Source organism: Dipodomys ordii, unplaced genomic scaffold (genome assembly GCF_000151885.1).
Source record: "Dipodomys ordii isolate 6190 unplaced genomic scaffold, Dord_2.0 Scaffold201, whole genome shotgun sequence".
NCBI lineage: Eukaryota > Metazoa > Chordata > Mammalia > Rodentia > Heteromyidae > Dipodomys > Dipodomys ordii.
In genome coordinates this window covers 1,275,444-1,300,438 of record NW_012267417.1, presented here as the reverse complement: position 1 = coordinate 1,300,438, position 24,995 = coordinate 1,275,444, and the positions used below count along the sequence as shown (strand labels likewise).

At 41.3% G+C, this 24,995-nt stretch overlaps 1 protein-coding gene across 1 annotated transcript in view; it reads left to right on the top strand.

Moving 5' to 3' along the window:
- Fancc (Fanconi anemia, complementation group C) overlaps nt 1-24,995 on the top strand; it is a 192,152-nt gene that overhangs the window by 158,753 nt on the left and 8,404 nt on the right. The window contains exons 9-13 of the mRNA XM_013034930.1: nt 7,935-7,987; nt 8,981-9,080; nt 17,420-17,495; nt 20,246-20,327; nt 22,514-22,688. Of these exons, the coding sequence (XP_012890384.1) occupies nt 7,935-7,987; nt 8,981-9,080; nt 17,420-17,495; nt 20,246-20,327; nt 22,514-22,688 (486 nt within the window). The remainder of the gene's footprint in view (nt 1-7,934; nt 7,988-8,980; nt 9,081-17,419; nt 17,496-20,245; nt 20,328-22,513; nt 22,689-24,995) is intronic.

Here is a 24,995-nt window from a genome sequence, read left to right as displayed (position 1 = left end):
AGGAAGGAAGGAAGGAAGGAAGGAAGGAAGGAAGGAAGGAAGGAAGGAAGGAAGGAAGGAAGGAAGGGAAAAGAAAAGTATATGTTAAAATTGAGAGAGCCCATGAGGGTATTTTTTTTCTGGATAATCACTACTTTACCTCACCATTTCCAAAAGAATGAAGCAAGAAATAACCTTGGACCTTATGTTAAAATAATGACAGCATAATTAAAAATGAAGAAAATCCAGCTGGGTTCCAATGGCTCATACCTGTAATTCTAGCTACTCAGGAGTCTGAGATTTAAGAATCATGATTTAAAGCCAGCCTGGGCAGGAAAGTCTGTGGAACTCATATCTCCAATTAACCAGCAAAAAGCCAAAAATGGAGATGCAGCTCAAGTAATGCAGAACCAGCCTTGAACAACAACAACAAACAAAAAAACCCAAATAACTAAGGGACAGGACCCAGGTCCTGAGTCCAAGCCCCAGTACTAGCACAAAAGAAAGAACAAAATATTTGGGAAGCCCTCTGACAGCTCATTCCAGGTGACTTAAGATAGTAAATTACCTTAACTGCCTGATAAAGTTCTTTATTTCTAAATTAACTATGCTTGATACAATTTTTTAAGTGACAAAATACAGAAACTAAGCTATTTGCTTCTAGGTGCATAATAAATTTTTCCTTAAATCTTCTCTCAGTAGAAAATTTGTGTCTGATGGGTGCTGTGAACCTCCATTCATCCTTGTGGTTCTTCTTTGAAGAAGAATCTTGGGCTTTTACCTGGGGTCCTGGGGCTGGAGTGACTTTTTTAGCAAGCATAGCAGGAAAGGGAAAGAGAAAGAGGCAGGGAGAAAGAAAGAGAGGGAGAGAAGGAGAGAGGTAGTAGAGAGAGTCCTCTCCTTGCATGGCTTTGTATAATCTTCATTCTCAATTGGCTATAACCTGCCCCTTCAAACAGCCCCAATGTCAGTTGATTTCCCACAGAATTTATCAGATCATGGGTGTAGTGATTCATAGCTTTTGTTATGGCTAAAAGGGGATTCTAGAGGGTGTTATTTGGTTTAATTTATTGTGGCATGGGCAGGATGTGACCTCTCTGTGCCTCATGGTTCAAGTTGGTAATTACAATACAAACGATGAGCTGGAAGCCCCTGATTGGCGTGGGCTGCTCTCCTAGGGCATCCTGGGTCTGGAGTGCTAGAAAGCCAAAGAGTCTGTAATAAGCCTGTGACCTAGCTGAGTGATTACAGGGGTAACCTGAAGAACTTGCTTCCTAATTGCATCATCTGATTCATTTATCACAACACAGTATCTCGGTGCAGTGACAGGACTATGCATAAGTATCAGATCTGTATGACCCAGCACGAGACTGCTGCACTTTGCTCCAAAGGAAACCCGATGCCTATTACATTAGAGCTGGATTCTGAGAGTAATTAAAGTGTGATGGTCTACGTAACTTGTGTTTTATATGGAACACTGTTAATTATATTTCCATCTCTTGGGACTATTCAGAATGAGTCCTGGAAATTCTGTACTTACCATATATGCATACATACATATGAAACATAAATTCATAAAGCTGTATATATATATGTTTGACTTTAAAATCAAAATATGTTTTCAAACCTGTTTAGTTTTAAGGTTCACCTTCTGGCAGCCGTTGGTACATGGTTGTCTGCCAGAGTCGGTGGCCCCCAAATAAATCGAGGTAGTTGCCCCAGTCTGTCACTTACTGTGCAGACTGAAACTTTCAAAAGCAGATCGTCTTGTGTTTTCCTTGACAGCACAGACACCGGGAGACCTTAATCCGTAGCCTCAGAGCTGACCTTAGAAGCTGATGTCACAAAAAACAGTGAAAGCCATTTGCTAATTATGCAGCTTTCTTGGCACTGTTTCATTTCCCAAGGCTGGCCCTGAATCAAGGATGTTATGTTTTCCCGTTACAGTTCTGTTTATGGAGTCCAAAAAGCTATTGTTTGGAGTCCACATTTGAATGAGAAGGCTGGCTGGGTGGCAGGATGGCCCTGTGCTTGGCTGCTGAGCTGTGCTGCATGCCAGGGCCTGGGGCACCTTGGTTCCCATGCCCTTGGTGCACTTGTTCATGTCTCATGCGCCTGCTGCAGCCACCCCAGTGGATCTAGGGGATCTGCTCGCCCCTCTCTCCCCCATAGATCCACCCCAAGGAGGAGCAGGGCCAAACTGGAGCAGGGCCAGGAGGCAGAGTGAGTTTTGTTTTTTTATTTAGATCTTAAATCAGAGAAAATTCCTAATTAGCTCTTCTTCCTAGAAGTCTTCATGACTTAAAAAATAGTATTTCTGTGTCTAGTAAGGACTTAAGAATAAAAAGTCCCCAGACCCTTCAGTGTCCTCTATAGGAACAGGATTGCTTTTTCTTTATTTTCCACATAGCAGTCACACCCTTGTCAAAGGAAAAACAAACTTTTCTTCCAAAAAGTTGAAATGCACAATTTCTTGTTAGTCAAATATTGCATCAAAGAATTAGCTGCTCGTCCTGAATGAAGTTCTCATTTTCCTGAACATGAAGCTTTTCACTAGTGTGTTAGGGCTGCATTTTTCTGTATTTTCATTAGAAGACTTTTAAGCATTTCCTTTGAGCTCCTTAGTGAGAAGCTTGCAATTTAACAATAGTTGAAGTGCATGATTTAACAGTGCAGGAGTAGCAAAGTACAGAGTGGCTTCTGTCTGCAGTCAGTGGAAGCTGAGGACCTGCCCCGGTCAGCAGCTGCACTTTCTATTGTCAGCCTCAAGGGGGCACCAGGTGCCCCAGCATTGTCTAAAGAAAGCCCAAATAGTAAGACTCATTTGCACTTTGAGGGATGCAGGACTTTGAAACCAGCCAGAGCTGAAGAGAGAAAGGGAAAAAACAAAAGGAGTGAATAGAACAGGAGTGGAGCTGGAGGCCCCTGCCACACAGAGACTGCGCAGCAGCAGTGGGAGCTGAGGAATTTCCTCCCCACTCAGATTCCACAATACACTGGGTGAGGACAGGGACCAGAATTGGGGTCTTTTGTGCAGCGCCAGAGCTGGAATCCCCTTTGGGTACCTCCCACTTCTGTGTCCCCCCCACTAAGAGAGCACGTGTAAATTTAAACTATTAAAGTACATTTGGTACTTGTTAAGTTTTTAAGTTCAGGAATGGCAGATTTATCACTAATTAAACAATAATTGCATTATAGAGTACTGAAAAAATTGCTTATAATATAAACAACATCTGGTAAAGATTAAAGAGAAAAGAGTATTTCTTCCATGCTCAGATTTGTTGCAAGAGACTTGAATGTTGAGAACAAAATAGAAGCTAAAATGTAAAAGAGATCCTTAGTTTTATGTTTACCATTTTGAAAATAGAAAAGATTAAAATGGTATAAAGGAAAACACATATTTCTAAAGGTGCCTTGTTTTTCGAAGGGGCTTGGAAGGTGGCTCAGTGGTAGAGTGCTTCCCTAGCAGGCATGAAGCCCTGGGTTCCATTTCTTAGTACCACATACACAGAAAAAGCTGGAAATGGTGCTGTGGCTCAAGTGGTAGAGTGCTAGCCTTGAGCAAAGGAAGCTCAGGGACAGTGCCCAGGCCCTAGGCTCAGCCCCAGGACTGGCAAAACACCAAACAAACCAAAAGCCAGTGAAGGTTCTTACATAGGTTCTTTTTTTTTTTTTTTTGGTCGGTCATGGGGCTTGAACTCTGGGCTTGAGTGCTGTCCCTGTGCTCTTCAGCTCAAGGCAAGCGCTCTACTGCTTGAGCCACAGCACCACTTCTGGTTTTCTAGTGGTTTATTGGAGATAAGAGTCTCAAGGACTTTCCTGCCCGGGCTGGCTTTGAACTGCGATCCTCAGATCTCAGCCTCCTGAGTAGCTAGGATTACAGGCGTGAGCCACCGGCTCCTGGCCTTACATAGATTCTTTTTTTTTGCCTCAGAGACATTTTGCTGTTGAATGCTAATTACATAAATATATATTGTATTATAAAACAATACATATAATGACTTACCTGAGTAAAACATTAAAGTATGTTAAAATAGGCTATGGAAAGAGAATCTATTCCAAGCTTACTGAACTTCAGCTTCTCTCATCTGCAACTATCTTCTTGATTCTAAGGGGGGAAAAATATATATATATACACACATATATTAATGAAAGGTTACAATGGAAAGGGACTTGAGAGTTTTTTTTTCTGTTCCTTCAATATCTTTTTTGTAAGAGGCATTCACTTTCATCTGTGAATTACTTCAAATAATAGTATGATTTCCCTTTCTCCTGTCTCTGTCTCTCTGTCTTGTCTGTCTATCTGCCTGCCTCTCTTCCCCTCCCCCCATGTCCTCACCTCTTTCAAGTGGCAAGTATTTCATAATCATTGATGAGCAGCTAAAAATAGCAGATTAAATAAACATTAAGCAGCACTAAAGAATCCATGCTACTTGTGTAGTTTATGGTACAGAGTGACAGGCTGCCTCTCCCTCACCTCTCCTTCCTTTGTTACCAGAACTTCCCCTGAATAGATGCCTACATCCTAGCTTCCTTGAGAGATGGGAATGAGCTGCCCTAGGCTGGGCAGATATAAACAGTGCAGGTGTGGGTAGCTGTGGAAGACAGTCCAGGGCTAATGGATAAATTAAAGGGAAAATTATTTGTAGAGGAAGCATGTTTAACAGAGCAGTCTGGTCCATAGGAAAGGAAGGCAAAGGGGATGTAGGTCTCCATCATTATCATCTGTTCCTCCAATATTTAGTGAAAGGATTGAGGGAGGAAAGAAGGATAGAAGGAAAGTTATTGAAGGCCCCCTGGTGACATGGTTTCTCCAGAGCTGATAATATCTAAGGGAAAATTATTAGTCCAGATGGAGAAGAGAGTTTAAGAAACAGCACAGTGAGATGGAGAAAAACAGATGAGCAGATGGAATCCAAGAAAGCATTTCTTTTTCTCTCCTTAGGTTTGTAGAAAAGATAATCACACAGATCCTGGGTTTTCAGAGCTGGCTCTAGAGTCCTGGGACGCAGAGTGGCCAGGAGTGCTGTAATGTCCCCCTTGACAAGAAAAAACAGATACCGAAGCGCTAAATAACTTGTCTTGCCATTTACAGGATGCTGTAAAGAGGTAGCAGGAAATGTAGCTTCCAAAATATCATTTTATTAAGACCTTAGTTCTATTTAGAAGATTCTCTTGGTAAGAGCAGCTTAAATACGCTTTTGTAATCTGATGTCTCAGGGACATATGTCTGACTTGGGAGCATTTTGGTCCTTATGAGGAGACTCGCTGACCCTGAAATTATGTGCTCGGGAAGTATAAAAGTTCTCATTTATAAAACAGCCAGTAAAGGGAGAGCATGAGAAAGTGCTGTGCACAGAAAGACTCTTGCCATGGCCATTTCATCAGGATTCCTTTGCATACTGGCCTCCTACCTCTTCAAAATCTAAACCAGATTATGGACTCAGACTGGGAGTAACCAAGACTCTAAAGTATTGGGAGAGGGGAGTGGAAATATCTGTAGAGAGTCCATCTATTTACATAGGAGAGAACAGGCAGATTCCACACAGCCTGAAACATTTGATTGAGCTGTAATACACTACATCAAAGATAAGTCCAAGTTCTTCTCTTTTTTTGTATTTGTTAATTGTTATTATAAACGTGATGTACAGAGTGGTTAGAATTACATAAGTCAGGTAATGAGTACGTTTCTTTCTAGACAAGGTGACTCTTTCCCTCCCTGTCTCCGAGTTTTTCCCTGCCATCCCCACCCACAAGTTGTATGGTTCATTTTCCACAGAGTGTCTAGTGAGTACCACTGTTCACTCTTTGTCCATTTCTGTGCTCCCTCTTACCCTCGCAACTTGTTCTGTTTTGACAAGTTGTGTTAGAGCATTCTTACTTGCTTCTCACTGTGTCTATATCCTTTTGAGCATATGCCTTTGGCCTTTAGAAATACAAATAGTCAGAATTGAAGGATCCTTAATTTCATATCTGATCTGCAATGGCTCTGGGGGTAAACAATTTAGAACAAGAGGAAATTATTTTGTTTTACTACTTTTAATTCTGGTCTTATTTTTTATTAATTAATTTTTAGGCTCTGTGTGTCTTATTTGCATATAGGCACACAGCAGTGCTGTAAGATCTTAGTACAGTACTTTAGTGTCTTAAAACACTTCTCTTGAGGCAAGTTATCTAGGTGTAAACTCCAAAAAAGGGTTCTGGCAAACTTAGCTGAATCACATATTTACAAGTCATATACTTTACTTTATTTGATTTTTTTTCATTTTGAATGCATAGAAACTTATAAATACTTTTGGGGTATGTATCCACTCACCTGATAATGACTTATTATTTACAGTGAGCAGCACACAGACTTGCTAAGGCTTGCTAAGTTCAAATCCAAGAAGTAACCTATAGGCCTTTCTTTGTTATATTGAGTTACTTTTGTAAGTAATGAATTGATCTATGAGAATTTCAGTTTGGCTTCTTTCAAATAAAAATGTGTATCAATGAAGTATGTGATATCGTGGGCTACTCCAAAAGTAATAGGGAAGTTAAACTTACAAATCACAGTAATTAATAATTAGAAGATCATCCCATCACTTGAAGAAGTGGCAATCAATAAAACACCTTGCTGGAGCCTTCAGCACCAGCCTGTAGTGATGGTGTGTGACCACTAGATGGCACACGCTCAATGTTACAAGTTACCATACCATAGAACAGAGAAATTTCTAGAAGCCTGTGAAGATGGGCACCATGCTTTCTTCAGGATAGCCCAGAAAATTGCTAAAGTGGAGAACATTTTTTTCCCTTGTTCATTGGAGGGGGCTGAAATTTTTTTTCCAAGGGTAGTTTTCAAGTGCAATATGACTCAAAGAAATTTCCTTTTGAACCTCACATTTGGATGCCACTATTAAAATAGGGGGTTTATCGAACAAGATGGATGTTGTTCTTTGTCATAAAATCATGCTTTACGTTGTAGTCAAAAAGAAGGTGACACCTGGGCCAGGTCAACCGAAGCCCAAACCCAGGCTGCAGGAGGCTAGGCTAGCTTCTGCAGACTTAGATTATTGAAACCTGTTTCCAAACATTCTGGGAATGGACTATATATCTTTCATCATTTAGGATGGTAGTACCTTTTTTTTTCTTCTTCATTAATCACCTCTTTTTTTATCTTGAATTAATGCTGCTAATTTATACTGTGCAAAACACAAAGTTGTTTTAATTCACTAGGGTAATCATTGGTTTCCTAAATAATAGCCCTAAACTATGTATGTACTTTTTACCATAGATGCAGGAAAAAAAGACGGCTGCTAGAGACCTAACCTTAACCTTGAGGCACTTCTAGACCAAGCAAGGAGATCAGACAAGAGGCACATTTAAGTAAAACAGGCAACACCATACTGAGTTTCTGTGATGGCATGCTGGTAGAAAGCATTTTTTAAATTATCAGTAAAATCTGTTACTTTGGGCTGGGAATGTGGCTTACTGGTAGAGTGCTTGCCTAGCATGCCTGAAGCCCTGGGTTTGATTCCTTAGTACCATATACACAGAAAAAGCTGGAAGTAGCGCTGTCGCTCAAGTAGTAGAGAACTAGCCTTGAGCAAAAAGAAGCTCAGGAACAGTGCTCAGGCCCTGAATTCAAGTCCTAGGACTGGCAAAAACCAACAACAATGACAAAAAACTGTTATGCCCCCACCCCATATCATACAGGCTTTTTAGAGAAAGTGAGGTAAGTAGGAATAAAAAGAGAAAATAAAACTTGCCTACCATCCCTTGGTTAAAGAGAACTAGTGTTTGCATTTGTACTTGTTTGTTTGTTTTCCTGTACGCTTTTTACTTTTCTAGTCCAGTAGAATTGACCTATTTTCTGGTCACCAGCAGCCCTGGACGGTTCATTTGCCTGCTAGGCAAGTTGTTATTGATGAAATGCCTGTGGTATTTTACCTTCTCATGGTCTTTTCCTTTTGTAGCCTCAAGCAGCCTGTAACCCTGCCATATTCAGAATTGTTGATGAAATGTTCAGGTAAATATTATGCTGTCCCTACTAGCATTTGATCTATAAACACTTAGCTTTCAAACATAAACGTGAAGTCCTGCAGTCTCTGTCTATACCATGGGGAAATGAAGAGTTTCTGATTCTTCCTTAGCCCTCTGAGCTTTGTGGTAGAGGTGAAAACTCAGTATGGATTTAATAACTATGACTAAGAATTCAGACAACTTTCCTTGAGCCTTTTTATATCTGACTAATAATGACAGAAAAGCAGAACTGTATTAGGTATTAGGATCATGAAATATTGATGTAGGATTCATCCCAGCTCAGCATAAAACAGCAGTATACTCCCTCACCACATGAGGGCTGACTGATCTTTGTAAAAGACTTGAAAGCCAAGAAAAATAAATAAATAAAGCCATTCTTAACAGAGCTCTTCAGAAAGGCAGAATAAACCCCGTGTGTTTCTTTCAGCGTTGATTTTTATTTATTCTGAAAATGTGGGCTGTCGTGGAGCGTGCGCTAGCTTTCTAGAGGAGGAGAGGTGCGGAGCTCGCTGCATTGTAGGTTGGGGCTGCTCCAGTGTGCTGAGGGGGTTCCAGCCATGGAGCTCTCAAACTAGGTCTCTTTGGGAGAGCTTGTCACCCCTGAGTTTGCAGCCTACATAGATGTAGGCTACCAGGGTCTGGACCTGCCCTCCACCTCCCACCCTAACTTTGAGCTGCTTCCTCTTCGGGCAGCTCTGTCGCTGCTTGTGAAAGCAGAATGTCAGTGGCTACCTGCACGTCTACTGTACACATGTGCTTGCAAAGAGCAGTGGGCACTTTAAAAAACAAGAAAGAGCTAGTTTAAAGAAAGTGCTTAGAAAAGGGAGTGATTGGTTTCTCCTGCGCTCACACTGGGATTGGAATTGGAGGAATTGCCACACTTCTGCTGCTTATGGTACAAAAGGAATGTTTCCACCCCCTTCACAGGTTTGCCATATGAAGCATTCGGTGTGTCATGATCTGACTTTGCCTTGTCTAGGTTCGCACTCCTGGAAACGGATGGAGCCCCAGAAGTAGTAACCTCTCTGCAAGTGTTCACAAGATGCTTTGCAGAAGCTCTGGAGAAAGAAAACAGAGAGGTTTGTTATATTGTCTGTATTACTCATTAAAGAGGTATGTTCTGTTGCATATGTTACTCATTCACCACAGAGAAAAAAGGCTGCTAATCACCTAATAGGGATACTTTCTTAGAAACTTGGTTTTGTGGTAGCACATTGTAGGCACATGCACTCCCACAAAGCTGTACTGTTCCCCCCAGTCCTATTTTCAGAAAACTTAACAGGCTGCTTTACTCAGGAAGAAGGCTTCCAACCAGTTGTCATCACGAAGGCAAGACCATCACAAAGTCAAAATACAGTCTATCTGCCTATGCCTTGGTGCTCAGGTGCTTTGTTCCATTGCCATGTTTAAGATTATTGTCTTGCTGGCACACATTATCCTGAGGGGGAATCTCCCCGGCTTTGTGTGCTTGTTCTGCCCCTTGGCCTGCATCTGATCTTCTGGCCAGCAGAAAGCCTTCCTGGCATATGTGAATAGGAGATACCACTGATTACAGAGCACAGTGGACATTCTTGGTGATTGGTGTCTTTATTTCCGTGTGTGTGTGTGTGTGTGTGTGTGTGTGTGTGTGTGTGTGTGTGTGTGTGTGTGTGTGTGTGTGTGTGATGGTCCTGGGGCTTGAACTCAGGGCCTGAGCACTGTCCCTGAGCTTTTGTACTCAAGCTTAGCACTCTACCATGTGAGCCACAGCTCCACTTCTAGCTTTTTTGGTAGTTAATTTAGAGATAAGAGTCTCATATACTTTCCTACCCATACTGGCTTCAAACCACAATCCTCAGATCTCAGCCTCCTGAGTAGCTAAGATTGTAGACCTGAGCCATTGGTGCCTGGAAAGAAGTCTTTATTTCTAAGAGAAACCAAAAAGTGAGTGGATTCCAGTAGAGAAACGAAATGGTGAAAAGGTCTGAAAATGATTTGAGTCACTATAAAGGAGGAACCAAGAATGGCAGTGCCCAGGAAGTATGTAAGATGCTGTTGGTGAGCCGAAGACACCAGGGTCCCCTCAACCAAGGCTGGACACTGGCTGTAAGAGCCAATGTCTAATTAGAAAGACTGTGTGAAACAGGAGCTTTTGCTTTTGTTTTAAGCCAGAGAATTTTCACCTTTGGCCATTATAACAAGCCTTTACATCTCATGCCACAGACTTAGAGTTTATGTGGTGATTTCGCTGTTCAGCATAGTTCTAGTTCACTACATCTTTCCACTGGAGGAGAGCACAGCCCCTGTGATACTCTGCAATTTGATTTGGGAGGGCAGAGCTAGGGTGTTCAGCCCTTGCTAAAACTCCACACAGCTGAGCTAGGGTGTTCAGCTCAGCCCTTTCTAAAACTCCACATAGCACTAGGTTGAAGAAACCTCTCTGGTTTTACCAGATGTTTCTGCTTTTGAGGTAATAATAAATACTTATGATTTATTTTTTCCTATCATCTTCTTCCCTAGGGAAGTTAGCTAGATGATAGCAATGTTATCAGTGGTGCCCATGCCTGGAATTTGGGAGGAGAGCTCAGCTGAAAAGCACCGTCTGGTCCTCACAATCATCTTGAGGCATAAATATAAATATGTTATCCTCCCTGTACATTCTTATATTCTCAGTTAGAAACTGACCTGTAGCAAACTTCACCCTTGGAGTTCTGGGACAATTCCAGCTTGGGACAGAGAATGTAGACTGGCTTGAGTGTCTTCATTTTGGTTTTACTCTGAGTCTCTATTGGCCTTGGACACCTGATTTGGTCTAGAGGTGTTATTTTAATTTAGAACAATACCCTGACTAGGTTATGTCTGTCTGGGAAATTGGAATCGCCAACTGAGCCCAGATGTGAGATAGGACAGAAATGAACCCTTCCCCCTCCCCCCACCATACACCCCTTCCCCCCAAAAAACTAGCAAAAACACAGAATGCATTTGCCACCGATCTTTGACTCAAAATAGGAAAGTAATAACCTTATGGATTTACAAACTGCCTTTATATACCTTCATATCTACCTATTATTTCATTTCCTTCTGGTACTATCCCCAACTACCTCCTTTTTCCCTGATGGGTGGTCTCAGTCACTGACCCCTGACTTCATCTATGGACTTACCAGGGTCCGTGATGCCTACATGTCCTGTCAAGCTTGATCTATGCATGGCTTCAATTCTGTGCCTTATTCATTCACTTTGTCATTCCTAACAAAAGGAATATCAGTGAAACCTATCTCTAAACTAGTGGAAATGATTTCTTTTTGTCTGTATTCCCCTCTGCCTTATCTATGCTTCTTCTGTGCTTCTCAACTCAGATAAACACTGTTTGGAATATTACGTTTATAATTCCTTTGCTTTTTTTCTGGAAATAGTTTGATTACCTATATACGTCTAAACCATGTTTTTAATTTGGGTTAACTTCATACTTTGTAGGCAAAGAAAAAAAGTACCATACTGTATGCAATCTTTGAGATTTTTCCACTTGGCTTGTTATAAAGATTGTTTATAGGTGGCTGTTGTAAATGTTGTTATGTAGGAGTCCATTGTGCAAATGTTCCGCAATGTATCTACTTTTCATTTGGTAGGCATTTGGGTTGTTTCCAGATTTTGTTTCTGTTATAAACAGCATTGCTGTAGCTGTTCTGTATGATAATTAGAAGTGCTTAGCTACTAGGAATGCAGATGTTCAACTGCCCAGTTGGTGGCATTTACACTATTAATTCACATTCTTTTCCACTATCAGAAGTGCTTAGCTCCAACTGGGTGCCACACTTATTACCCAGGCTACTGGGGAGGCTAAGATCCAGAAAACTGAAGTGTGAAGCTAGCCCTGGCAGAAAAATTTGGGATTCTATCTCTAGAGTAACTAGTAAAAAGCTGGTCTAGAGGCATTGGCCAAGTGGTAGAGTACTACCTGAGCGCATACAGGGCCCTGAGTTCAAACTTTGGTCCAGCCACCCCCCAAAAAGGAGTAGCTTAACTTCATTTCTTCTTATTCCCATTCTACTCTTTCCTCTCATTCCTGTAGCTGGTATGTGGGCAGCATGATTTAGTTCCACCTATGAACAGTAGGCAAAAACTTCATGTGGACAGAGTAGGACACTTTTTTTTTTGCACAATGACTGGCTCAGTACAAGCAGCCAGTTGAGTCAGGGTCAGGTTACAGCAGATCAGCAGTCTGATAATGTACAAAACTCTTAAGTATCCTGCAGATAAACATTATAAATTTAGGGCAAGTTATTGTTAAAAATCAATTTGAAGGCAGGAAGGGAGTGCATCTGGAAAAATGGACAAAATAACAGAGACTTTGGACCCTGAAGGGGAAACAGAAGTGAGCAAACTCCAGCTTCTCCCCAGGGCTTTCCTGGGAAGAGCCCAGGTTCCCAGGTGCATTGACTAGAGGTGGGAAATATCAGAGCTGTAGGCTTTCAGAGGGTGTGGGGTGGGGTGGGGGGCAGGAAGCAAAAAGAAACCACATTAAAAGATAGACCTTGCTGGGTACAGAGCTTGACAGATGCTTGAGAGGTAGATATAAGAACATAGCATTTCAAGATCTTCCCTGGAAAAAGTTACCAAGACTTTATCTCAAAAACAATCCAGGAGCCAAGTATGGTGGTACATATCTGTAATTCCAGCCACTTGAGAGGGGGAGGTAGGATGATAGAAGTCCTGATAGGAAGATAGAAAGCTGCCCTGGGCAAAAGCATGAAACCCTATCTAAAAAAACAAAATAAAAGCACAAAGATTGGTTGTGTGGTTCAAGTGGCAGAGTGCTTTAAGTGCTGCCCTGAGATTAGTCCCCATTACCACCAAAAGGGAAAAAAATAGATCTAAACCAAACAGAGAAAGAACAAAAATTATTCGCCAAAATTAAATGAAAAATATTGTAGTAAAAAGACAGAGATGTCAGATGGGATTCAAAACAAAACAAGATCAATAAGAATAAAAAGACCCACCTATATGTTGTTTCCAGAGCTCTATCCTAATGACGGACAGATGGAAAGTGAAAAGAGGAAAGGATGTTATGTTATGTAAACACAGGAAAGCTGAGGTGGTTGTTAGTAGCAGGTGAAGCTGACTCCCAAGATAAATCACATGCTGGAGAGAAAGTGCAACATTTATAATGACAGTTCATTGAGAGAAATACCAAATTTAAATGGGTATGGGCCTAGTAGAGTCTCAAAATTAATTAAATGAAACTGACAAAAGGAAGAAATAGACAAATTTGTGGAAATACTCGAACTGCAAACCACAAAGCATTTCTGAGAGCAACTAAAGCAGACTTGAATGTAAGGAGAGAAAAACCACATTCATGAACTTCTCCAGGTCCAGCTGCTGCCTATTTCCATTCCTGGTGATCTCAGTAGCCCCTCACCTTCTCTCCCCCCGTCCCCCGCAAGGTGCATGGTACTTGGGCTCAAACCAGGGTTTTGTGCAGGCAAGGTAAGTGCTCATTCATTGAGCCAGAACTTAAAGCAGGCTTTTAAAAAATGAAAAATTTTAGATCCAGGCATTGGTGGGTCACATCTGTAATTCTAGCTCATGCCTATAATCTTAGCTACTTGGGGGGCTGAGATCTGAGGATCATGGTTCAACACAAGTCCAGGCAAGAAAGACCGTAAGATGCTTATCTCCAACTACCCCCACTCCCCCAAAAAAGCTGGAAGTGGAGCTGTGGCTCAAGTGGTAGAGCACTAGCCTTGGCTAAAAATGCTCAGGGACAGCGCTCAGGCCCTGAGTTCAAGCCCCAGGACTGGCACACACATACACAATATTTTTTTAAGTAGGTTCTAAAATGTACATGAAAATACAAAGACCCTCCAAAAACCAGAATCGTTTTGAAAAACAAAACCAGAGGACTCATACTACTACCTGATTTCAATACTTAAAGTTACAGTAATTAAAACAAGAAGGTATTGGCAAAAGGTCAGACATAGATCAGAACAGAGTCCAGATAAATACCTATATATATGATTGAGGTCAGTTGATTTTTGACAGAGTGGCTTGGTCGCAATTCAATGAGGGAAAGGAAAGTTTTCAACAAAAGGTGTGGAATAACTGAATGTCTGTGTGAGGTAAATATATCTCAAGCTCAGCCTCAGAAAGCATACAGAAAATAATCAGAGAGGACTACAAACTTTGTTGAACATAAAGGTTAACATTATGAAGCTCTTAGCAGAAAATACAGTAGAATCTGTGTTGGAATAATCATAGATTTCTTAGGATGAAAAAAAGGAATTACTGATCATTCAAGAAAAATGCATAAGAATAGACTTCATTAGAATTAGAATGGATTTATTTAATAGATACTGATACTGTTTAAGAGAACAAACAAGCAAGCCACAATGTGGAGAAAATATATGCATATCACAAATGATTCTTGTCCATAATATATGAAGATCTCCTACATAAGAAAAACAATTTAATTGTTTTTAAAAGACAGAAGTCTTAAACACACATTTCATAAAAGCTATGTAAAATGGCAAAGAAAATTGACATTCTTTACCATCAAGAAATACATATTAAAGCATGAATAAAAAATGCATGCCTATGGTAATGTTTCAAGCCTATTAGAATGGCTAAATTAATAAGCTTGGCAACACCAAATATTGGTGAGAGTGTAGAGCAACTAATTCTTATGCTTTGGAAATGGGAGTATGAAATGGTATAACTACTAGAAAACTACTGGCCATATAAGTTTTATCGACACCTACACTATAGTTTAGTAATTGCTCTCTTATAGTACTCACTTAAGAGAAAAGAAAACACTTGTCCATAATGACAGATGTGAATGTTAATTGCAGTTTTATTTGTAATGACAAAACCAGAAGCAACCCAAATGCTCATCAGTACTCTGCAGTAGATAAACAGATTGCTATATTCATGCAGTGACTACTTTTGAGCAATAGATAAAAATGAACTGCTTTTATAAAGTAACATGAATGAATCCTTTTCTTAAAAAAGTGTCAGAGAAGCCAGTCACAAAAGAATACACACCCCTTAGTTCTTTTTACATGAAATAATAAGCAAAAGTAAAGTCACTGAAATTAAAATAGTTGCCAGGCGATGATACAGGGAGTGGCTGAGTCATAGGGAACTAGGTAGGGAGATAGAAATGTCCTGGGTCCTGATTACAGTCCTGGTCACATGGATTCACACATCTACCTACTCGTCAAAATGTTCTTTGGCCCTGTGTACTCCCTGAAGTCTTCCAGATTTTACCCTTTCCCCCTTTAAAGTACTTCAAAACCTTTGTGCCTCTGTGTGTGTGTGTGTGTGTGTGTGTGTGTGTTTGTGTGTGTGTGTGTGTGTGTATGTGTGTGTGTAAGTGAGAGAGAGAGAGAGAATGTGTGTAAGTTGTGGGGCTTGAACTTAGGGCCTGGGTACTGTCCCTGACCTCTTCTGCTCAAGGCTAGTGCTCTACCACTTTGAGCCACAGCTCCACTTCTGGTATTTGAGTGATTAATTGGAGATAAGAGTCTCGTGGGGACTTTTCTGCCCAGGCTTGCTTTGAACCATGATCCTTAGATCTTAGCCTGCTGAGTAGATAGGATTATAGTCATGAGCTACCCTTTGTGCCTTTCAGGACACAGATAGCTACTGTCCTCAGTTTTCAGAAATACAAGCACCACTTTTTGTTGTTGTTGTTTAAAAACACATACACACTCTCGCTGAAATTTGATATCTCAAAATTGTATTGGTAGCTTTCACTTAAATGGAAGGCTTAGGTATAAAAGTGAGTTTGTATGAAATACTCATACAGACCAGAAGGTAACTTCTAAAAAGGTTCATTTTTCTGGAAAATATTTGTCAGGTTATTGGAAGCACATTTTTAAAAAAGTTTTTAAGAAAATGTTCTTTACTGGCATTGGCAGGAACTTCCTGAATAAAAAACCTGGGGCTCAGCAAATAGGAGAGAAAATTGATAAATGGTATTACATCAAGCTAAAAAGCTCTGTACAGTGAAGGATGTAGTCACTAAGATAAAAAGATAATACAGAATGGAAGAAGATCTCTGGTAGCCAAATATCTGAGCCTTATAGCCAAATCAATAAATAGGCAGAGGAGTTAACCAGACACTTCTCAGAAGAAGTACATATGGTCAATAAATATATGAAGAAATGCTCAAGATTCCTGACCATAAAGGAACACAAATCAAAATGACATTGAGATTCCATCACCCTCCACTCAGAATGTCATCATCAAGAACATGACAGCAACAAATTCTGGCAAGGATGCAGGGAAGAAGAGATCCTAATATGCTGTTGGTGGGAACGCAAATTTGTGCCATCATTATGAATATCAATATGGAGATTCCTCACAGAATTAGAGCAGTACCACTCTTGGGCATTTATGCAAGATTGCTAGTTTTGATACCACAAAGGCACCTGCACACTCATTTATTATAGCTCTTTTCACAATTACCAAGTTATGGAAACATCTTAGGTACACTACAAGAAAATGTGTGTATGTGCATGCACACATGCACATGCGTACACGTACACACAGTAGAACTGATTTCATCAGAAAGAACAATATTGGCAGGCAAATGGATGGACCTGGAAAAAAATTACGTTGAGTCAAATCAGGCTTTGACACAGAGTACATGTCTTCTCTTCTATATGGAAGTTAGACCCAAAATGTAAATATGTTAAAGACACTTACAGAGATATATATCCAACTAAAGTATGGCATGTGCAAGTGTAGGTTTCCATGGTGTAATCCTTTTGAGCAATTTTCAGACAATATAACAAAATTAATACCAGGAATCTGAAGCATATCTTATCTAGAGGGGAGTGGATGAATGTAGTCATAATGTTCAATGTACATATATGAAAATGGAACTAGGAAATTGAGGGGATGGGTGGGGTTGGAATGGATGGGGGCAAGGGGAGTATGATGGAAGGCGTGACATTGGATCAAGATGCGTTGTACTGGGGGGGAGGGGGAAGATGGGAAGGGATGGGAAGGGGAAACAAAGGAGGAGGCAACAATGCTTGATAAGAAATGTACTCATTACCTTGCTCGTGTAATTGTAACCCCTCTGTAGGTATTTTCACAATAATAAAAAAAAGATGCATTGTACTTATAAATGGATGTTGAATTGAAATCTCCTTGTCCAACTATTTAAAAGGAAGGAAGGGGAAGTGGCGCTATGGCTCAGGTGGTAGAGCGCTCGCAGTGACAGCGCCCAGGCCCAGAGTTCAAGCCCCATGACCCACCAAAAAAAAAAAAAAAGAAGAAAAAAAAAAGGAAGGAAGGAAAGGAAGGTTGATTGGTTGAGTTAGTACAGTAGGTTTCACTGGGGAGGGCAGAAGAGGCTCAGGGTTTTGTGTTCTTCCGGTACCTTTCCATTCCTGACATTCATGATTATTTTGCATTTTTGACCCTATTGTAGCTGAAGTTTGCACTCAGGACCTACTTTCCCTATGCTGCTCCATCTCTCACTACCGTGGTGTTGCAGCATCCTGAAGGTGAGTTGAAGTTGCCTATATCCAAGTCGTAGTGAGAAGAGCTTTTGGGCTGAGATCCCTTCCTGCTCTCAGGGTCTCACTGCTTGTGGATTTTGCTCTGAATATCTGCCTTACTTCCTAGGTATAACTTTTTTTTCCAGTCCTGGGGCTTGAACTTAGGGCCTGGGTACTGTCTCTGAGCTTCTTTTTGCTCAAGGCTAGCAGTCTACCACGTGAGCCACAGTCCTACTTCTGGCCTTTTCTGTTTATATGGTATTGAGGAATTGAACCCAGGGTTTCATGCATGCAAAGCAAGCACTCTACCACCAAGCCACATTCCCAGCCTTGAACTTTTTTTTAAATCCCTTACTAGTATGTCTACAGATAGCACTGGCTCTGCTGGTTCCAGCCAGGTCTACTTAGATGCCAGGAACAGGCTGGGACTTGGCTGAGTCGGAATAAAACAGTACCCTTGTTTGTTTTTCATTCTGTTGCTCCATGAAGCCTTGTGACAGAAGTTAAAATGAAGGACGAAGCCACGAAAATTTAGAGGAAATGTCTCCTAGCCAAGCCCAGGAAAAGATTGTGAAGAATTTAATATAATACTTAACATTAGACCATTCCTTTTCCTGATTTCATTTGCCAGCCTTTTCCCATAGATTATGTCCTTAATTTAGCTGGTATTGACCAGAGAGTATGTCTGTGAGCTTGTGTTTTGGAAACTTCTGAGAAATGAAGAATAAAATTGTCTTTCTCTGTGTCATCTGGAACCTTCAGGAAAGTCAGAACTGATACAGCACAGTTGGCACTGAGGAAGGAGCTTATGTGGCCAGGGAAGAAGAGAAATGAGAGAGGATAAAGAGCCATCCCAATTCCCTGTTGTGTAGTTTTTGGCCTTTTTTCCCTTCTATACTTGAATGAGAGAGAGCCATGTGAGGAAAATAGATGATTCAAAATTTTAGAACATTTTACAAAATCTAAATTCCTCTTCCTTTGCCTAAATGTAGGTTATCATTGAAGGTGACCCATCTAACATGATCCTCAGATGCTATGATAGGGCTTGCATGGCCTGAGATGGATCTCTGTTTGATGATTTGTGAGAACTCAGAACACTATGGAGAACTTTATTAACAAGACAGAAAGGTCCATGTGCAACATGGGCCTGAGGTCAGCTCATGAGGGCTAGTTAACTGGTCTCCAGAAAAGTGACTAGAGTTTAGGCTTGGAAACCTATAAACAGAAAAACATAAAGTACATATGCCTGAACTCAGCCTGACTGCCTGTTCACTTGTATAACTGTCCTAGATGCCTGCCCCAAAGTAGATCACTGACCTCAAGTAGCAGAACAGACCTCCTTCTTGGCCCAGGAATCTGCATTGCCTTTGGGAAAGCAAGTGTATAATCATAGGTGGAAGTGTTTTAACAGTCTAACCTCCTATTGATCAGAATTATATTTCTTGATTGTTGTGAGGTTCTGGGGCAAAGATGATCACTTGCAATCCTGACTCTTCAGGAGTCATAAGGAATAGAGATAAAAAGTTAATATCAAAGCAACTATTAATATGAATAATAAAATAACAAGTGCCTTCAAAAGGCTATGATTAAGGGTTATAGAATTCAGAGGAGGGAGAGAGATTGAGTGCCCTTTAGTCTGTGCTGTTGTAGAAGAGCATTATCTCCCTCGTGTATTTGATTATAGAACCTATGGGATGGGAAGGTGGCTCAGTGGTAGAGTGCTTGCCTTGCATGCATGAGGCCCTGGGTTCAATTCCTCAGCAACACATAAGCAGAAAAGAAAAGGCCAGAAGTAGCTCTGTGGCTCAAGTGGTAGAGTGCTAGCCTTGAGCTGAAGAGCTGAGGGACAGCGTCCAGGCACTGTTCAGGTACCACAACTGACAAAAAAAAGAAAAAAGAACCTATCTGTACATGAACACCTTTCTCTAATGTTCATTAGAAACAGATGCATGCTCAGATGCTTCTAAAACTATAGTGTGGTTGTGAAAGCAGAAATACACAAGAAAAGGCCTCACATGATGCTCACATAGTTTTTCCTAGCCTTTTCTGTATTGAAAACTTGAAATCATATTCTGAACTCATCACAGTCATAAACACACAAGTACCCAGTCCATTCTTAACTTCTTATTGATGATTTTAGTATGGTCTCCACTATTATTTTGAAATCACAAATGTCATTAATAATGGAACCAGCAGGTAGGTGGGTAGAAAAGAAAAAGCCTGAGCCAGGCGCCGGTGGCTCATGCCTGTAATCCTAGTTACTCAGGAGGCTGAGATCTGAGGATCGCAGTTCAAAGCCAGCCCGGGCAGAAAGTCCGTGAGACTCTTATCTCCAATAAACCACTAAAAAACCAGAAGTGGTGCTGTAGCTCAAGTGGTAGAGCGCTCGCCTTGAGCTGAAGAGCGCAGGGACATCGCCCAAGGCCAGAGTTCAAGCCCCGTGACCAACCAAAAAAAGAAAAGAAAAGAAAAAGCCTGGTGTACTTGTGACATGTCATTTCTGAGACCTATGGTGGTCTCTATCAACCTCCATGGACCATGTTTACAATGCTTTTGAGTTTAGTTCTGGACAATACTGATGGCTCTTTCTTCACAAGAGTAAGAGACAGATCCTGGGTGGGAAAGTATGGAATGGATCCCATGAATTAGAAAAAAAAAAAATCATTCCCCGCCAAACTTCTGGTTTTAACTTCAGCTTGTGTCTAATGTTTTTTTTTAGCTTTTCTTCAGTACTCTTCTGACCTCTCTCCCCACAGCTATCCCTCCAGAACACCAGCTCCAGCCTCTGCAGCAGATTTCTGCGTTGCTCAGAGAAGCAGTTGAAGGCCAGATTTGTGGGTGAGCAAACATTGACCACTGCTAACTCCACTGCACAGGTGTTTCCCTCATCCTTATCTCCCTTTAATTAGGACTGATAGCTGAAGGCTATACTGACTTCACTAGACAGGTAAGCACCATCCGTAAATGACAGCAAGTAGAAGTGCCCAGACACAGGGATGATAGTGGAAGTTAGATGAGATGGGTATGTGGGGGCAAGTCCCTGCATGGGAACAGTTCTAAGTAAGGCCTGGATTTTCATTCCGATACAACCAACCCTGACAGTAAGCAGAAAGACCCTGGAAAAAAGCAGCTTGTGCATGCAGGGAGACCCTCACCATTCAGAAGAAAAGAGTATCCGTGAGTTCTCTGTTCATTCTGCCTAAGAAGGAAATGCTAAACTTCTGCCCTGCAGGAGGAAACATTTACTATTTTGTCTTTTTTTTCAATTGACATAAAAATTGTTTTCCTATTTAGCAAATCTCTCCAAAGTTAGAAAACCTATTCTACATAAGTTAATTTCTACCAGTATGGTATTAAGAACCCTCTTCTGCTATTTTCCTAAACAAACTCAAGTGTAGACTTGCTATGTTCTTGTAATACAACTCACTCTGGTTTCTTCCTAACACCCACATTTATAATATAAATGACTCATTGTCTTCTGTTGACCTACTTAAGACTTTTGTTTGTCCCTCTTGCCATCCTGTTCTTTCTAGATTCCCTATCACTTTCTCTGCCAGAGCCTGGTGCTCCTTTATCTATTTGCACCAACTGAAGTTCTTGGTACCAATTACTCCCTTTTTCCTACCAAATTCTTACCAAAAGAGGACAGATGAACACCAGCTGGCAGCCAGATCAGAATGTTGGCCACATTCACTGCCTTGTTATACCTTACCGGCACCTGCTTGCCCTTCCTTGTGGCCTTCTGGGGTTGCAGATCTTATGGTATGCAGACCTTTACCTATGCTTTGGAGTCCACCTTCAGGAGAGTCTGTGACTAGGTGTTAGCACTTTCTCAGCTGTGCAGGTCTCTCCCTGCTGGGAGAAGGAAGCAGCAGGATACTCATTGTAAAGCTTACTGGCCAGCCCAGTGAGTCTATAGAGAAAGATGTAGAGAGAGAGAGAGAGAGCCTTGCCTCACCCTCAGGCATCCTAGCCAACCCCAGCTCATCCTGGCCTCTGAGCTTCAGCTCTGAGCTATGAATGAGCTGCCTACCTCTTCTCTCTTCTCCTTCACTGTTCTGAAACCAAGCTTTCAGAACATTCACTCTGTGTTTCTCAGAGAATTCTGCCCTCCACGACCAGGGAGGCAAGGGACAGTGTTTAGAGCCCTTAGGGATCCTTTTGGCTAAGCAAAACAACAAGGAATCGGGTCCTTCACGTACTAATATTTCAGAGGGTTCCAGAACACTCCTGTTCCAGCTATTCTTCCTTTCCAGAAGGTTAGTTCCTATCATGCTTGGCCTCTAGCCCTCCTGCTTCAGTTTCTGTAGGGCACATGTTGATCTGCTGAGACTCACTGCACTAAATGCAATGGGCCTTTCCTTCAAGTATATTCTACCCTTAAAATAAATGTCACAATTCTCAGTTCCCACAGTGACAGGGGTAGTTTTTTTAAGCCTTCAGTTTCCTGTCCTGATAAATGTATGCTGATGGAAAAACACCCAGCACATTATTCATTAAAAGTACATAATTAAAACACTGACCAGAACTTTGTGTATTTCTGTTTGTGCCCCCATGTCCCACGTTTTGTCCCAAAGAGTAGGAGCCAGCAGCCTTCTCTAGGCTCCACTTGATCTCTGGAGCTTCCCTCCTCTTTTGCTCTAGAGCTACCAGGTGGCTGCTTTTGCAGCTGGCAAGCCTTATACTTCCCATCAGCCCAGCTGTGCAAGCCAGGTAGAAGGAGGCAGGCCAGGTACAGGTGTCATCCTGCACTGTTCCTGTTGGTCATAGGTTAGATATCCTTTTCTGGAAGTCTATACTCATAATACCCAGGTATTAGGACTTAAAAGCATCCAAAGTCCTCAGTACACATGGAGTGGGGAGTGAGGGGAAGGCAGGAGGCATCTCTTTGTATGTCCTGTGATAGGCTCACTAGGGATTTCTGAGTCTAACTTGTTTTCTTTTGCAAGTTGTATTTCACTGGTAAGTGCACTTTAAACCAACCATTCACACACATTGAAGTTGTATCTTTGGTTTTGTTCCAGGTCCCAAGGTTATCCCTTTGAGAGCTGGTTTTTGCTCGCTCACTTTGGAGGATGGATTGACATGGCAGCTCAGCAGTTACTGAGGTTGGAAGCTGAACCTCCTGCAGCCCTGCTGTGGCTCTTGGCATTCTACTATAGCCCCCAGGATGGGAGGCAGCAGAGGGCACAGACCATGGTAGGTAGCAGGTCTCTCTCTGTGTGCTCAGGGTTGGGCCCTGGGGAGTAGATCTTGGCTGGTGGGGCTCTATTATGGATTTGTCTTCCCCCATACCCTCAAGCTCTGGGGAGTCATGGCATATGTTGTGGTAATGTGCAGTTGTCCACTTAGCTGACAGAAGATGTGGGCTGGGCCTACAAGTTAGAGATGATCTCCTTCCTCCACAGAGTAGCCTGGGGAAAAGATGTTGCCTCACCCCCCAGGACTGTACCTGCTCTCATGAGCCTCTGCTTTCCTGAGCCTCTGCTCAGGAGGGGTGACTGATTTGTTATTGCCTGGTGTCCAGTCCAGCCTCAGGGCTGTCTTCCAGGGGATGCCATGAAGGGATGACAACTCCTGTGAGGATCACTGTCCCTACGCAGAGCTTGGCTCTTAAGCCAGTCTCCTTTCTTCCCCATCAGCATCCTAGACAGTCTGCTTCTACCTGACTTTCTGCTTTCCTGGATTGGTCAATAGTTCCCACATTACTTGCTTTGTTTAGACCTCGTACTGCAGCCATCACATAATATGAACCACTTTGCTTCTGAAAAAGGACTTGGTCATTTCCTAAATAACAGAGTGGTTAAGTACAGGACTGGACTGGGTAACTGTGGCAAAGACAGCTGTTATTTTATGTGAATATAATAATTACAGGAAGCCATGCTTTGATTAAAGGCATTGGCACCTCCTTTGCAAACATTTATTTGCTGGTTCTTAAAGCTTCAACTGCCAATGTTTTGCTGATTTTAATAATTAAAGGGAACAGGTCTAATTATATATAGAACAATGTTCCTATTTGTTTTGTATTTTCTGTTTGAAAAAATCAGAGACTAGTACAGATGTCTATATTTTATTTGTTAAAGGGCTTGCATGACAATGAAAAAACAGTTGGATTTTAAAAAGCTGAAATTTGAGAATAATTTTTTGGATCAAAATAAAACAAGAAATTATCATAATCAACATATGTATTCAAGGATTGCTATCTGATTAAAAAGAAACCCTTCTATTTCTTCCCTTTAAATATCACATTAAACTAATTAAGGGAAACCATAGTTCATGCTTTTCATCATCCTATTTTTTTTTACCAGTAATGATTAGATGTATGAAGTGCTCATGATTTCTAAAGCCCTTTTGTATGCATTTTATATTTGATTCTGTATAAACTTAAGTTGGTAGGTATGTGTAAATTTCATATGAATAATAGATACTGACAAAGAAACTTAATTTTGAAGTACAGAGAAATAAATAGATGAGTAAGATTCAAACACTAGAATGTTCTTCACTGGTACATCTTTTTACTGGTTCCCTTGGTTTGGGGGTTTTGCTTTTTCTTAAAATAAAACATATGTGTAGTTCTTACTCAGGATGCTCTTGGATAAAAGTGATTAACTCATTTAGAGTAGTTTGGTGCCGTCTGTCCTGTATGCCTTTGTTGTTCAATCAGAGGTAGCCATCTGCTTAGTGACAGAAGCCAGGCCTTCGTATTAGTGATGCAGAGCCCTTTGTTCCTCAGTGTCTGGCCTGAGGTGTTGGTGTGTGATGTCCTGTGGAGGGAGATTTTCTAGGCTAACTAAATCAATAATGCAGCCGTCTTGTGTTCCTGATTTCTGTGAACTCTGCTCCCTTATGATCTGCTGGGTGACTTGATAAGCAAACAACCATATTTGCAAGCATGATCTTTTTGCAGTTTGATAGAACCTGATTACTACTGGCTGTCTCCAAGGTGTAGGAATGTGAAGGCAGTGAGCATGCCAGTCCTACCCAGGGTGTTATCTGTCTGCACACTGCCTTCTATGCAATCTAGAGTTCATATGGCACTTGAACGGTATGGATGAATGTCAAGGGGAGGCAGATGAATGAAGAGAGGAGAATGCAGCCATAATATTCAATATATATCCTACAAGGTTAAAAATGATGGAGAGAGGGGATAGATTGGGTTAGATGGGGGAGAATGATGAAAGGAGTGATAGCAATCAAGATGCGTTGTATTTACAAACTGAATTGTTGAATTGTAACTCCTTTGTACAACTGCTTAAAGATAATAATGATATAATTTTTTAAAAGCCCAGTCTATATGAAGAGACAAAAAACCCCAAAACCAGTCTTATGTTTTTATTTGCCCTGTCTAAGACAAGACTTCAAACCCCGTCATTCTACTTCCATTGTTTTTTTTATTGATTTATTTATTTTTTATTGTGAAAATACTGTACAGAGGGGTTACAATTACATGAGCAAGGTAATGAGTACATTTCTTATCAAGCATTGTAGCCTCCTCCTTTGTTTCCC